Source organism: Elephas maximus, chromosome 25 (assembly GCF_024166365.1).
Source record: "Elephas maximus indicus isolate mEleMax1 chromosome 25, mEleMax1 primary haplotype, whole genome shotgun sequence".
Taxonomy (NCBI): domain Eukaryota; kingdom Metazoa; phylum Chordata; class Mammalia; order Proboscidea; family Elephantidae; genus Elephas; species Elephas maximus.
The window spans coordinates 36,181,693-36,197,647 of NC_064843.1; the positions used below are offsets into that span (position 1 = coordinate 36,181,693).

General features: G+C 42.8%; 1 protein-coding gene across 7 annotated transcripts in view; it reads left to right on the top strand.

Moving 5' to 3' along the window:
- Positions 1-8,623, top strand: part of CDK5RAP1 (CDK5 regulatory subunit associated protein 1) — a 42,473-nt gene extending 33,850 nt beyond the window's left edge. For all 7 annotated transcript variants that reach the window (XM_049869108.1, XM_049869107.1, XM_049869113.1 and 4 more), the window contains 2 exons: positions 2,126-2,266; positions 8,344-8,623. In XM_049869108.1, the coding sequence (XP_049725065.1) occupies positions 2,126-2,266; positions 8,344-8,424 (222 nt within the window). In that variant the 3' untranslated portion in view covers positions 8,425-8,623. The remainder of the gene's footprint in view (positions 1-2,125; positions 2,267-8,343) is intronic.
- Positions 8,624-15,955: the final 7,332 nt, after the last annotated feature.

The window sequence follows — 15,955 nt, forward strand, 5'->3', positions numbered from 1 at the left end:
ACTGCTAATTTTCTGTCCTTTTCAGGAGCATCTACTGAAGGTTAGCCAAAGCCACAGGGTGATTGCCCTGAATTGGCCCTATAGTTAGAGCTAGGCTTGCATTTTGACTTTGATATTCATTACCTCAGTGACCTTAGGCAAGTTCCTTAACTAAGTTTGTCCTCTTTTTTAGATGGAGCTAACAACACCTATCTCTTAGATCGTTTAATCTTTCATTCAACAAATACCTCTTGCATGCCTAAAATATGCCAGGTACTGTTCTACATATTAGACCGACACAGGCCTCCTAAGCTTTTGCATTATTTAGGAGAGACAGACTTTAAACAAACAAATGGATGTTATATTAGAAGGAGAAAAAATAAAACAAGGAAGGGGGAGTGTTAGTTATTAATTAATCCATTGCCGTTGTGTCGATTTTTGAGCCAGGGTGACCTTATAGGAAGGAGTAAGACTGCCCCATAGGGTTTCTGAGTCTGTAATATTTCTGGGAGCAGACTGTCACATCTTTCTCTCGTGGAGCAGCTGGTGAGTTCAAACTGCCAACCTTTCGCTTAGCAGCCGAGAGCTTAACCACTGCGCTACCAGGGCTGCTTAGTTATCTATTGCTGTGTAACAAATTACCCTAAAACATAGTAGCCTAAAACAATAAGCATTTGTTATTTTACAAAGTTTTTGAGGGTCAGGAATCTGGGAGTGGCTTAGTTGGCTCGTGTCTCATGAAGTTGTAGTCAAGCTATTGGCCAGGGCGGCCGTCGGGAGGGTCAACTGGAGCTAGAGGATCCACCTTCAGGCTCATTCACGTGGTTGTTTTCAGGCCTCAGTTCTTTGCTGACTGTTAGCCAGAGGCCACAGTTCCTTGCTGCTGATGTAAAATGCTGATGACCACCGTGCACCCCTATTCACGCCTTCTCCCCCTGTAGTAGCCAGTCTCTAAGATGGTCCCAGTGATCCCCACCTCCTGATATAACACCCTTTTAAAGTTCATCCATATTGGAAGAAGGTTGATCTATGTAGAATACTGTAGATCAGTAGAATATTATAGAAGTGATGGTATGGGCTTCTCCATAGGGCTGCCTGAGGGTCCTTATGACACGACAGCTGGCTTCCCTGAGAGTGAGTGGTTCAAGAGACAGGGAAAAGGGGAGGGAAACAGTGAACATGAAGAGTCCAAGATGGAAGCTGGAAGCTCCAGTCTTTTTTGACTTGATCTCAGAAGTGACGTATCATCACTTCTTCATTATTCTCCTAGTCACATAGGTCAACGTTCCTTTAGTATGGGATGAGACTGTACAAGGGTCTGTATTCCAGGAGGTGGGGATCACTGGGACCCTCTTGGAGGCTAGCTGTCATAGTGGGCAAAGGAGTAGGTAGAGGCGCATAGTGGTCATTTAGCATTTTACATCAATGATGGGGAAGACCTTACCAGGAAAGTGATGTTTGTGGAAAAACCTGGAGAAAGTAAAGTGAGCCATGCCATATTTGGGGGAATACTGTGTGAAGCAGAGGAAATAGCAACTTCAGTGAGGCAGGAACAAGCTTGGAATTTTGGAGGAACAGAAAAGAGATAAATGTGGCTAGAACAGAGTGAGTGAGGGGGAGACAGTGGCAGATGCATTCAGACAGGTAGAGGGCCCACACCATTGAGAGCCACATAGGCCATTTTAAGGACATTGATTTTTTTTAAATATAATTTTTATTGTGCTTTAAGTGAAAGTTTACAAATCAAGTCAGTTTCTCACACAAAAACCCATATACACCTTGCTACACACTCCCAATTACTCTCCCCCTAATGAGACAGCCCGCTCTCTCCCTCCACTCTCTCTTTTCATAAGGACATTGATTTTTAATCTGAGTGAGGTGGGGGGTTTGACATATCCAGCTTACGTTTTGAGAGGATAGCTATTGAGGCTAGACCATAGAGGGAAGAGGGTGAAAGCAGGGAGGTAATTAGGAGCCTATTGCAAAAGTCTGGTATTAACGTCAAGAGGGTAAAGAGGCAATGGATGTAAAATACCTGGCACAGTGTCTGGCACATAGTAGACAGAAGATATATTGTAGTTCTGTTCCCCTTAAAAATTCGTGTACCATGACTGCCGAAAAGTACCCTTCTTTGTTCTTTCTGCAGCTCAGTAAACGCTCTGCCACTGACCTGTGTGGCCGAAATGATGGAAACCTTAAGGTGATCTTTCCTGATACAGAAATGGAGGATGTCACTAACCCTGGGCTCAGAGTCAGAGCCCAACCTGGGGACTATGTCATGGTGAAGGTAAGGTGTCCTTCTGCGTTTTTGGCTTGTACTGTGAAAATGAATGTTGGGTTGGATAATTTGGGAGACAAGGTTTTTTCCTGGAGAAAGTCTTTAGTAAGATAAAATCTTACTAAAGTAAGATTTAGTGAGATAAAAACCCTTGTCAGTAGATTTCTCAACTTGTACAGCAGATTGGACTGGATTTTAGACTGCTCCTAACTAATGTCCTCTTGTTTTTCCTTTTCTTTCTCCTGCCCTGGAAGTCTTCTTTGAGGGAACTTGGTGAAGTGAGAGTGTAGCATATAGTTTCTGCTACAGGGAGGCCAGGAGTTGTAGGTGATTTTGAGTTAGTTGATAGTGGCCTCTGTCAGGTCAGCATAGTCTTTGTGGTCTCTGAGACCCCGGGCACCCCTAACTTAACTGTGTTCAAGTTTTCCTGGGTTCTTTCCTTGGAATCACAAGTCTAGCTACATGGGATTTTCCCCTTTCACTGAGGGCTTTCTTTCTTCTGTCCGTGTGTTTCATGCTTCATGTCTTTTCACACTGTTAACAGGTCTGGCACTGCCATCTTCCCTTTTTTATGATTCTTACGTCCACTTTGCCCCAGAACCAGAAGCCAGCAGGGCATGTACTAATGAGGTAGGAGGGGCACAGATGCTTCTCCAAGACCAAGGGCATTTGTAAAAGTGAGAGAGATGAGTAGAGGGTGATTCTTTTCCCCTGATGTTGATCAGTGTTACTGCCTCCTCCTTATCCTTAGAGCCTCATCCTCTGCTTTGCTTTCCTGTCCTTGTTCTTACTGTCACCTAGGTCTTGAGTCATGGAAGTCATGGCCCAGTGCTTGCAGCTGAAAGAGGTTCATTACCTTAGCACATAACTTCTGTGGACCTGTGTGATCTAAGGTCTAAAATTAAGGCCCGACATTATGTGCTGCTTTGCCATTGGGTGAAATTGGGAGGACCTTGGATGGCCTAAATACAAGTTCCGCTCCCTGCTCTGTTCCCGTGGATAAGGTCCCCTAGCCAAACAACCCTCCTGTCAAGGAGATGAGGCACAGTTCCTGCTTAGCCCTGCATAGCTGGTTTCGGTTCCCTGCCAGTCTGCAGAAGTATTCAAAGAAGCCAATCACATCCTCCTGTGGGAGCCAGGAAGCACTTCCCCCTCTTCTCACTACAGAGTTGACCTCCCACAGCCCCTGGCTATTCACTCTGTTCCTGAGCATAACCCCCGGGTTGCCCTGCACTGCAGCTAAGGGTTACTTGAAAAAAAGGGTGGTTGCTTGTTTGAATTGTGTTAGTATGGTACTATCTTGTGAAATAGGAAAGTTCCATTTGGCAAGAAAGATAGAAAGATGATGCTGTGTTCCTCAGGACACTTTGTCCCCAAGTGGTATACACCCCACAAGTAAGACTTGGTGGAAGGATAGGCTTGAAGGAGAAGTTGCAAACAGGTGCCTGTTGCTTCTCCTCCCGCTCTTGCTCATCTCTGCTGCTTGTGTGTTCTCCCACGTTAGAGTCTCTGGGCAGCGTTATAACCACCCCCATGTCCTCATTTGCTCATTCCCCCATTCCTCTGTGGTGCTTGTTTGGCAAAATCTCAACCCCAGCGAAACCAGTTACTTGCTTAGTTTGCATCTTTACCCAGCTGGTGTCCCTTTCTGTCTTCTCATCTCGCCTCCAGACAGGAGCTGCCCATTTAGTCTCGTGTATATACTTGAACTAAGAAGCATACTCTTCACGAGTATCATTTTATGTTTTATAGTCCAGTCTATTTGTCTCAAGAGTTGGCTTTGGGCCAACTCTTCAGACAGGGATTAGACTGGACTATGGGATAGAAAATGATACTGGTGAAGAATGAGCTTCTTGGATCAAGTAGACACATGAGACTATATTGGCATCTCCTGCCTGGAGGGGAGATAAGAGGGCAGAGGGGGTCAGAAGCTGGCCGAATGGACACAAAAGTAGAGAGTGGAGGGAAGGAGTGTCCTGTCTCATTAGGGGGAGAGCAATTAGGAGTATACAGCAAGGTGTATATAAATTTTTGTGTTAGAGACTGACATGATTTGTAAACTTTCACTTAAGGCATAATAAAAAATTAAAAAAAAAAAGTTGGCTTTGGGAATGGTTTTAGTTCTGGGTAGACTGAGAGTTTGGGGGAGATGTCCTTTGGGGTTCCACCATTCTCAGACCATTAAGTCTGGCCTTTACTGGAATTTGAGTTCTGCACCCCACTTTTCTCCTGCTCCATCAGGGACTCTCTGTTGTCTTTCTTGTCAGGGCATTCATTGGTGGTAGCTGAGCACCATCTAGTTCACCCTAATGTTCTTATCTTTTGAGTTGCTGTTTTCACTTTGATACCAACAAATCTGTTGCCGTTGAGTTGATTCCGACCCATAGTGACCTTATATAGATAGTTCTTAAAAAGCGTAATGCTCAAAGCAGACTTTTTTTACTAGTTAACCTATTGTTTAGTTTTAGCAAGACTTCAGGGGATATTTTTGGTTTAAGGTTTAAAGATTATCTCAGGGCCCTAGTTTCAGGGGTTCACCTAGTCCCCAGGCTCCAGAACGTCTAGAGTACATGATAATTTGAAATCCTGTTCTGCATATTCACCCTTTTGATCAGGATTCTTCAATAGAATCTTTGATCGAAATGTTCAGTAATGATTTCTTGCTTGCATCTTAAGCTTAATTTAGCTAATACAGAACTATTTTCTTTTGCTCTCCTGCAATTTTCTTCTTTTTAATCCTTGCCCATCTCAGCATATGCCACTACCCAGTTGCTCAAGTCAAAAATACAGGACTCATCCTAAATCCTCTCTTTTCTGCACTCCCCATTAGCAGTCCTGGCTTTGCCTGTGGAATGTATCTTGAACCTGACAATTTCTTTCTTTCTTCAAACCACTATCATTTCTTGTGTGGAAGCTTGCAGAAGCCTCCTCACTGGTCTTCTATTTCTTTTTTTTTTTTAAGGAATTATTTTATTGAAGGATATTGTAAATGTAGAAAAGTGCCCAAATTACAAGTATACTGCTTGAGGAATTATCACAAAGTGACTCTATCCATGTAACTACTACTCAGGTCAGGAAATAGAATATTTTCAGAACCCCAGAATCTTCTCCTGCCCCATGATCCTCCCAGTCACTCCTCTTCCCTACACCCAAAGGTAACTACTTCCCTAATTTCTAACACCATTGTTTAGTTTTGCCTGTTTTTGATTGTTATAAAAGTGAATCGTACAGTTTATATTTTTGGTATCTGGCTTCTTTCCCTCAACCTTATGTTTGTGAGGTTCATCCTTGCTTTGCATGTAGTAATAGTTTATTTTCACTCCTGCATAGTATTCCTTTATATGGATGTGCCACAAATTTTTTTGTTGCTGTAAACAATACGTATAACACAATATTTGCCAATTCAACAGTTTTTACATGTACAGTTCAGTGACACCAATTATATTAATTGTGTGTAACCATCACCATTGTCTGTTGCCAAGTTTTTCATCACCTGAATGTGCCAGAGTTTGTTTATGCATTGTACTGTTGATTGTTTCGAGTTTGGATCTGTTATGAATGGTGTGGCTCTGAATATTTTTGTACATGTCTTTTGATGCACACTAATGTCTGGTGGGTGTATAAATTGGGATTGTTGGGTCGTGGGGTGTGTGTAATAGAAACTGTGTAAGTGATCGTACCATTTTACACTGCCACCAGCAGTGTATGAGAGTTCTGGAAGCATCATATTCCCCGCTTCCATTCTTGTCCTCCTCTGGTCTGCCTGCCACACAGCAATCAGTGTGATTTTTTCTAAATAAGATCACTTACTCCCCTGGTTAAACCCTCCAGTGTCTTCCCATTGGAGCCAGCATGAAATGCACAGTGCCCAAGAATTTATGTGATCTCACCTGGAGCAAAAGAGGAAGAAGGAGAGTTAGGAATGGGAGAAAGAAAAGGGATGTGTGACTAATTGCCTTCGTGACTGCCTCCTTTGCCGTGAGACCAGAAGAACTGGACGGTGCCTGGCTACCACTACTGAACGTTTTGATCAAGGATTCTATAGAAGAATCCTGATCCAAAAAGGGGGAAAATATAGAACAGAATATCAAATTCTCATGGAATTCAGACCCTTCTGGAGCCACGGAGGCTGGACGAACCCCCTGAGATAATCTTTGAACCTTAAACCAAAAATATTCCTGACCATAAACCATTGCCGTTGAGTCAATTCTGACTCTGAAGTCTTCTTAAAACCAAACAATAATTTCACATAACTAGTAAAAAATGTTTGCATTGAGCATTATGCTCTTTTAAGAGTTATCCATATGAGAGTAAATTGACAGCAGTAACTTGAAAGATTAGAGTGGACCCTTAGGGGGCAGTGAGTTTATGTTAATGGGAGAGGAATAATTCAGAAAAGGAGGGTGAGAATGGGTATATAACTTGAATAACGTAATCAGTGTCACTGAATTGTACATGTAGAAACTGTTGACTTGGTATATATTCTGCTGTGTATATTCTCAACAACAACAAATGAAGAATTTCTGTGACCTGTCCCAACTACTCTGCAATCCCCTGGTCCCTCTGCTCTCCTTATTCTCTGTCCTCCAGCCTTCATGCCTCTTTTTTGCCCCTCAGGCCTGGTTTAGTCTCAGGGATTTTACATGTACCCTTCTTGCTTGGGACGCTGTTGATCTTTGCCTGACTGCCTTCTTTTTTTTGCCCATTATTTTATTATACTGTAATTTCTTTAACCCCTCTCCTGTTGATAGCCCAATTGATCAACAGAATTGGCATTTTTTTTCTAAATTTTATTTTGTCGTTGTTGAGAATATACACAGCAAAAACAGTTTCTACATGTTCGAGTTAGTGACATTAAGTTCTTCAAGTTGTGCAACCATTCTCACCCTCCTTTTCTGAGTTGTCCCTCCCTCATTAACATAAACTCACTTCCCCCTAAGGTTCCTATCTAATCTTTTGAGTTGCACATGTCAATTTAATCCCACATAAGATTCTTAAAAGAGCATAATGCTAAAGGCAGACCTTTTTTCACTAGTTAAGCTGAACTGTTGTTTGGTTTTAAGATGACTTCAGGTGACATTTTTGATTTAAGGTTTAAAGATTTTCTCAAGGAGATAGTTTCAGGGGTTCAGCCGTCATGGCTCCAGAAAGTCTGGATTCCATGAAAACTTGAAATTCTGTTCTGCATTCTCACTCTTTTGATCAGAATTCTTCTATGGATGACAATGTTCAGTAATGGTAGCCAGGTGCCATCCAGTTCTTCTAGTCTCATGGCAAAGGAGGCCATTGTTCATGGAGGCAGCTGACTGCCTTCTTTTTAACTCTGGCTCTCTCTCTCTCAAATGTCACCTACTTGGTGAAGCCTCCTCTGTAGTGCTAATGCACCTTCTCCATCTCTCTCCAGTCATTTTTTACCACATTAACCCATTTTATCTTCATTGCCTGAAACCATCTTTATTTGTTCGTTTACATATTTATTGTCTGTCTTCTCCTAGTGATACGTAAGCTCCTTCGAGGGCAGGGAAAATATCTGTTTTGTTCAACTCTGTCTCCAGCACCTAGGACAGTGCTTAACGCATAATACGCACTCAGTAAATATTTATTAATGGACTGACTTGCTGTCATGGTAAGAGATCTGAGCACTGGAAACTTGGGGCCCACATTCTTTTAGCTTCCAATTAAAGAGGAAAGAGAACCTTTCTCACCGTATTTTGGCTATAAATAGCCTAAGGAAACATTTGACTGGCCCAGCCTGGGTCAGAGCTCACCTCTGGGCTTAGGAGGACAGGTCTGTGATAGGCATTTCATACATGAACCTTATGGTTGGAGCTGGGGAGTAGCTATTTTCCGAGAGAAGAGGGGAAGTGGCTATTTGAGGACTCACCCATTTTTGATGACTTAAATTATATGCATTGCCATTGCATCTCTTTCTCCCAGGACTGGGGGCTGACGGAAACCACGCAGCCTCTACCAGCCTGTCATCTCCGTCAGATTCCTTTTAGTGGCCTCTCCCCCAGGGGCTCTACATTTAGTCCCTGTGGTGCAGTCTTGCTTACCTTGTCTTCTTCGGACTGATTTTCTTTCAGATCACCTCCGCCAGCTCTCAGACACTGAAGGGACATGTTCTCTACAGGACCACTCTGAAGGACTCCTCAGCATATTGCTGACCTGAGTGGATGGCCACTCAGGGCTGACTTGGGCAGTCCTTCCCAACAGGAAGGGAGATTTGACTGGTCACTAATCAAAGAGGTAATAAAGCTTTGGAGACTGGTTGCAAATGGTGACTCAACTTCATGTCAAGTGGAACACACCTCTCCTTGCTGCTCTGTGAACAGCCTTTAAATTATTAAATTTGCCTAAACTTAAGTGGCCTGTTTTGTTTCTCTTCTTTTACTTCATTTTTGCCTTGGCTAGTTTTAGTGTTAGTCTAGAGTTTTCCCAATAATCTCTGCATTGTGTTTCCCAACCCAGATTGAGCTGCAGACACTGCTAATCTCTGTTTTTTTTCCCCTTGGCCTGAGGAACTAGAGACTAGAGGAGAGGATGATGGGAAGAGAACCATTTGCTTAGGAAAAACTGCTCTAGATCTTTCTGACACTTTGATTTGATACCATTGACTCATCTGCCTATCTCCTTATTTTATTCTTCATATCTTACTTGAGGATGTTCCTCATGGACCCTTTTTTTAGCCTGTCAGTTTATTCTTTTCCTTCAGGTCTAGAAGCCCTTGGGTTTTTGGAAAACATCATTACCCACCAATAGCCTCAGAGCAGGTTCTTGGCTAATTTACCAGCTAGATTATTTTTTCCTGTCAGTGTCATAAAAAAATCTAAGAGGTGGTACCATGGAATATTTGAACTCAGAAGAACTTTGGCTCAAGTCCCTATCACTCCATTGCTTAAGAGCTGTGTGATCTTTAGCAAGTTACTTTATTCTTCTATGCCTTGGCTTTTTAATGTGGGACAAGACGATACCAATAAAATACTTATATGTTGCTTTTGATGTTAAGCGAGATTTACACTTGTAAACAGCTTACTACAGTCCATGGCAGTTTTAATTAAATGTGAGTGATCACTGAAAGATTTTGCCTCTAAAATAGACTGCATTTATTAGGATATGGTGAAGGTTTATCGTATGCCTGGCTACGTGATCTCCTTTAGGCCTTTCATCAACCTGCATCGCAGCCTTTGGGAACCCCAGTCTGGGAACTTTTCCTCAGGTACTGGTTACACTGAGAAAATGGGTTCCTAGTCTCAGGGTTTGTCTTCTGTTGGGAAGAAAATCTGTTATGGCACTTTACCTCAGTTCTTCATTCAAAAGATATTTAAAAAAAAAAAAGTTTGAAATTTTATTTCACTTTTTATAAGAAAGTAAAATATGTAGCAAATAATTCAAATAATACAGTAGGTACCTACAATCAGTCAATTTCCTTCCTACCGCTTTTCTGTAATTGCCTCTTTCCCTGTTACAAAGGCCAGCACTTTCATCTCTATATACAGTGATTTGTGTAAGTATGTATTTGTTCTTCACAAATGTTTGCACACTGTACATACTGTTCTTTAAGAAAAAGTTATTGAGGTAATGTCTTAGGCTGGTTCTCTAGAAAAGTAAAACCAGTGAAGCATATATATATGTATATATATACACACACACATACACACACACATATATGTGTGTGTGTGTGTGTGTGTGTGTGTATATATATATATATATATATATATATATATATATATAAATATAAAGGAAGCCCTGGTTGTGTAATGGTTAAGTGCTATGGCTGCTAACCAAAAAAAGTCAGCAGTTCAAATCTAGCAGGTGCTGTTTGGAAATTCTATGGGGCAGTTCTACTCTGTCGCTATGAGTTGAAATTGACTTGACGGCAATGGGTTTTATATATAGAAAGAGAGAGATTTATCTCAAGGAAATGGCTTATGTGGTTGTAGGGTTGGCAAGTCCCAAGTCCGTGGGTCAGGCATCAGGATGGAGGCTGCTCCTGACTCATGTAGCTGCAGGGGCTGACAAACCAAGATTGGCAGGTCAGATGGTAGGTTGCTGGCTCTTGGGCTGCAGAGGCTGATGAATCTCTTAAATTGGCAGGCAGTGTGACAGGTAGCTGGCTCAAGTCTCCAGTACTGGAGGTCAGATAATGACGAGTTGGATCTGGATGCAGGATTCATAGCAAGCAAGCAAGCAAGCGAGCTTTGCCAGAATGTCCACATATATATTGGATGGAGGCCACTCCCCTGAGGAAACTCCCCTTACAACTGATTGGCTGATCACAACAGAGGACATCATGGAGGATAACTATATCATTATATAACTGCCACCAAAGTACATCATTACGTAACTGCCAAAACACTGTGAATCATGGCCCAGCCAAGTTGACACACAACTTTAACCATCATAGTTCACCCCTTGTCAGATTGGCACCTGTACACAGTCTCTAAATAAAGACACAAGGTCATACTTGCACCTAACATGACACAGCTAACATGTTTAACTGAAAATACACGAGGCCTGTTTACATCTCATAGTTTATAAGTGAAGAAAATAAAAATATTTGATGCACACATACAAAGAAGAAATACTCATAACAATTAGTCCTTTTTTTGCAACTGGTCACATAATCATAACTGGTATTTATAACTATCTTCTTCCATCACCCATTTCATATTCCCTTTACTCTCAGCAAGCACTTCAGTTGGTCATGGTTCTTTGCCTGGTGGAGTGACCCAACCTTCATTCCTGAAGGGTCTGGGCCATTAGTAGTCATATTGGAATTGGGTTGCTGTAGTTTTCCATTGACTTTAATCACAGGGCACGGTGGTACTAAGAGATACCTTAAGTGATCTCCTGCATTTCAGACATACTCTTTTTTTCACCTCCATTATGCAACATCAATTCAATTTCCCCTTGGTAGTCACGGTCATTCACACCAGCCAATATGGGAACTCCCTTCTATGCTGTTGATCCAGAGGCATAAGGAGCCCAAAGTGGCTTGGTGTCATTCTTTAGTTCAGTGGTATCTGTGTTGTCTCTCCAGATGGGAGCATACTTCCCTTTGGAACTAAGACCACCAGATGTGCAGAGCATATTGTGGGTACAGGAAGGAAAAAATTTGCAGATGAGTCACTAGGGGAATAATGAGTGATACCATTCCACATCTACCCATTGATTCCTGGAACTGTGAAACCTGGGCTATGGGAGAAAGAGCACTATATATTAGATGCTAGTTTAGAGCATATACATTCTCCTGGAGAACATTGCCCCAACCCTGCAAAGTATTGGCACCTAGCTGGCATTGTAATTGTGTCTTTAGAAGGCCAGTCCATCGTTCTGTCAAGCCAGCTGCCTCTGGATGATGGGGAACATGGTAAGACCAGTGAATTCCATGTGCATGGGCCCATTGCTGTGCTCCATTTGTTGTGAAGTGAATGCCTTGATCTGAGTGATGCTGTGTGGCATACCATGGTGGATAAGGCATTCTGTAAGTCCACAGATGGTAGTTTTGGCAGAAGCATTGACTGCAGAGAAGGCAAATTCATATCCAGAGTGAGTGTCTATCCCAGTAAGAACAAAATGCTGCCCTGTCCATGATGGAAGTGGTCCAGTGTAATCAACCTGCCACCAGGTCGCTGGCTGCAAACCTCAAGGGATGGTACCATATTGGGGACTCAGTTTTGGTCTCTGAGGCTGGCAAATTGGGCACTCAGCAATGGCTGTAGCCAGATTGACTTCGATGAGTGGAAGTCCATTTTACTGAGCCCATGCATAACCTCCGTCCCTGCCACCATGGCTACTTTGTTCATGAGCCCATTGGGCAATGATGGGAGTGGCTAGGGAAACAGGTTGACAGGTTCCACAGAACGCATCATCATATCCACTTGATTGTTAAAATCTTCTGCTGAGGTCAACTGTTGGTGAGCATTCACATGAGACACAAATATCTTCACTTCTTTGGCTCATTCAGAGAGGTCTATCCACATGCCTCTTTCCCATACCTCCTTGTCACCAATTTTCCAATCATGTTTGTTCCCAGTCCCTGACCATCCAGACAAACCATTGGCCACAGCCCATGAATCAGTATACAATTGCACATCTGGCCATTTCTCCTTCCAAGCAAAGTGAACAACCAGGTGCACTGCTTGAAGTTTTGCTCATTTGGAGGATTTTCTTCACCAGTTTCCTTCAGGGAGGTTTTGGAAAGGAAATGCAGTGATTTTGAGTGTTGCCTTCATGTCACATAGAACCATCCGTAAACCAGACATGAGCTTTCTCTTTTACAGTCAACTGATGATAAGGAACTCCTCATGTGGCCGTAGGTGCAGACTGGGAGAGGGCAGGTAGTGTGACAGGAGTGGAGACCATGGGCATTTGGGCCACTTCCTCTTGCAACTTATTTGTGCCTGCAGGTCCTGCTTGATCCCAGTCTCGTATATACCACTTCATGTAGTGATGGAGTGCTGCTGTACATGTCCGACTTTATGATTCTGTGGGTCAGACAACATCCAGTTTGTGATGGGCAGCTCAGGTTGCATGGTGACTTGGTGGCCCATGGCTAGGCATTCAGCCTCTACTAAGGCCCAGTAACAAGCCAAAAGCTGTTTCTCAAAAGGAAAGGATGGCAGGGCTTTGCTCCAAAATCCTAAGGGTCTGCACAGTGATTCACCAATAGGGGTCTGACAAAGACTCCAAATAGCATCTCTATCTGCCACTGACACTTCAAGCACCATTGTATCAGCTGGAGCATATGGCCCAAGTGGTTGAATGGTTTGCATGGCAGCCTTCTCTTATTCTGGGCCCTGCTGAAAACTAGCAGCTTTTTGAGTCATTTAATAAATAGGTCAGTGTAGCACACCCAAATGTGGGATATGTTGCCTCAAGAATCCAAAAAGGTCCAGAAGGTGTTGTGCCTCATTTATAGTTGTGGAAGGGGCCATATGTAACAACTTGTCCTTCACCTAGATGGTCTGTCTCCACATGTCTCACACCACTGGACTCCTAGAAATTTCACTGAGGTGGAAGGTGCCTGAATTTTTGTGGGGTTAATTTCTCACCCTCTAGCACGCAATAAGTCCAGAGTCATTGTCATTGACGCTTCTTCCTTACTATGTCCAATCAGTAATGGACCGGTGTGAAGTCTTATGGAAGGTAAAAACGATTGAGATCCCTGTGAACTAAATTATGACATAGGGTTGGAGAGTTGGTATACTTCTCAGGTAAGGCAGTGAAAATTGTATTGCTGGCCTTGGCAGCTGAAGGCAAACTGCTTCTGGTGTTCCTCTGAAACTAGAATTGAAAAAAAGGCATTGGTCCTCAATAGCTGCACACCAGGTAGCTGGAGATGTGTTAATTCGCTCAAGCAATAAAACCACTTCGGGAACAGCAGCTGCAGTTTGAGTCACCACCTGGTTAAGTTTACGATGATCCACTGCCATGCTCCAAGATTCATCGGTTTTTTCTGTATAGTCCAGATAGGCGAGTTGAATGGAAATGTGAAGGGAGTCACCACTTCTGCATCCTTCAAGTCTTTAATGGCAGTAATCTCTGCAGTCCCTCCAGGAATGCGGTATTACTTTTGGTTTACTATTTTCCTAGGTAGGCGCAGTTTTAATGGCTTCTGTTTGACTTTTTCTACCATAATAGCCCCTTCTACACCTGTCAGGGATCCAGTGTGGGGGTTCTGTCAGTTGCTGAGTATATCTATTCCAATTATGATTCTGGAACCCGGAAAATCACCACAGGATGATTTCAGGGACACACTGGGCCCACTGTGAGACAAACCTGAGCTAAGACTCCATTTAATAACCTGACCTCCATATGCCATCACTCTGACTGCTGGGCTACAGTGACATTTTGGGTCTTCAAGAATTAGTGCCAATTCAGAGCCAGTGTCCAGGAATCCCTGAAAAGTCTGATTATTTCCTTTTCTCCAATGAACCATCACTCTTGTGCAGATCCCTTTGGGGAAGGCTGGGAGAAAACAGTATAAATTTTCTACAGAGTAGTGGGGTCCTTCCTCGAGGGGACACAGCGTCCCCTTCATTCAAGGGGCTGTGCATCTGTAACCTGGGTCAAGTCTGGGAATTGATTGTGGGGCCGTGAATCTCTGTTCTGGTGATTTGAGTTAGACTACTGTTCACTGGACCTAGAATTCTTCTGCTTTTATTGATGAAGTAAATATTTAGTAGATTTCCCATCTATTTCACTCCTAGGGATACCATGACTAAGTATCCAATACCTTAAATCCATACGAGTCAGATTATTCTGATTACTGCTTTGACTACACTGACCATTACGGTAACCACGCCCACCCTGTCTTTGTCGATTGCGTACCGCCACTTGACCCCTACCATCACAGTGTCCAATCAGCCCCAATGTAGTTAGGTGTCTTTATTCAGTTAGGACAGTTCCCACTGTCAAATCTGACATAAAGTAGCAATCACACCAGCCTTCAAGGATGCTGGGGCTCCCTTCACAAATTTATTTCTCATTGTTGTGGTAAAATGTGGCCTTGGGCAAGTCACTTAAACTCTCCAAGCTTCCATTGTCTTCATTCATTTATTTTTGGACAAATGTTTGAGGCTGTGTGCCAGGTGTTGTGGGCACAGTGATTGGCAGAACCCAACTCAGTCTCGTCCTGTAGAGCTTCTGGTTTAATGGCGTCACAGAAGTTAATCAAGTAATTCAGTGTGCATCCACTATTTATTGAGAGGCCAGTGAGGAAAGTCAGGAGGCGTCATATGCTCAAGGACCAAAGGAAGAAGCCCAAGCTGCACTGAAGGGACTGGCAAAAAACAAGGCTCTAGGAATTGATGGAAGACCAATTGAGATGTTTCAACAAACAGATGCAGCACTGGAAGAGCTCACTTGCCAATTTCAAGAAATTTGGAAGACAGCTACCTGGCCAAGCAACTGGAAGAGATCCATATTTGTGCCCATTCCAAAGAAAGGTGATCCAACAGAATGTGGAACTTATCAACAATATCATTAATATCACACAGAAGTAAAATTTTGCTGAAGAGCATTCAAAAGCAGTTGCAGCAGTACATCAACAGGGAACTGCCAGAAATTCAAGCCGGATTCAGAACAGGACATGGAACAAGGGATAGAGAATAGAGTAAACATCTGTACTCTGATTAGTGTAAAACTGAGAGATTTATCATAAGAAAAGAGACAGCTTGAGTTGGGAATAAACTGAACTCCCTGCGGTGGAATCCAGAAATTCAAAATGGCAACTCAGCAGTGACGTTTTATAGGAGAACAATAAATATGAAACACGTTACTTGATTGGTATTTACAAACTTAGATCATGGAAAGACATTACTTGATTGGTAATGACAGGTTTAGATCATTAAAAGCCATTACTCGACTGGTAGTTGATCATTTTAAGGCAGGGCTTCCTGTGCCCGGTTCTATAAGGCAGTTGGCTTAAAGGGGTAACATCTCTTTCTTAGATTGGTTACAGGGCAACAATTACACAGATATGTGACAGGGAGGGGTCGCAGTGTGGTTAGATCATCATTACCAGATATTCCTCTCTTAGAAACAGTATGGAAGGTGGTTGCCTCTAGGGTGAAAACGGAACCACAAACAGGGAATCACAGGGAATTGCACCTAGTCCTCAAATTGGCCATTTCAGATCATATCAGGTACCTCAAATTTCTCTTTAATTGCCTTACACAGATATCATTGCTA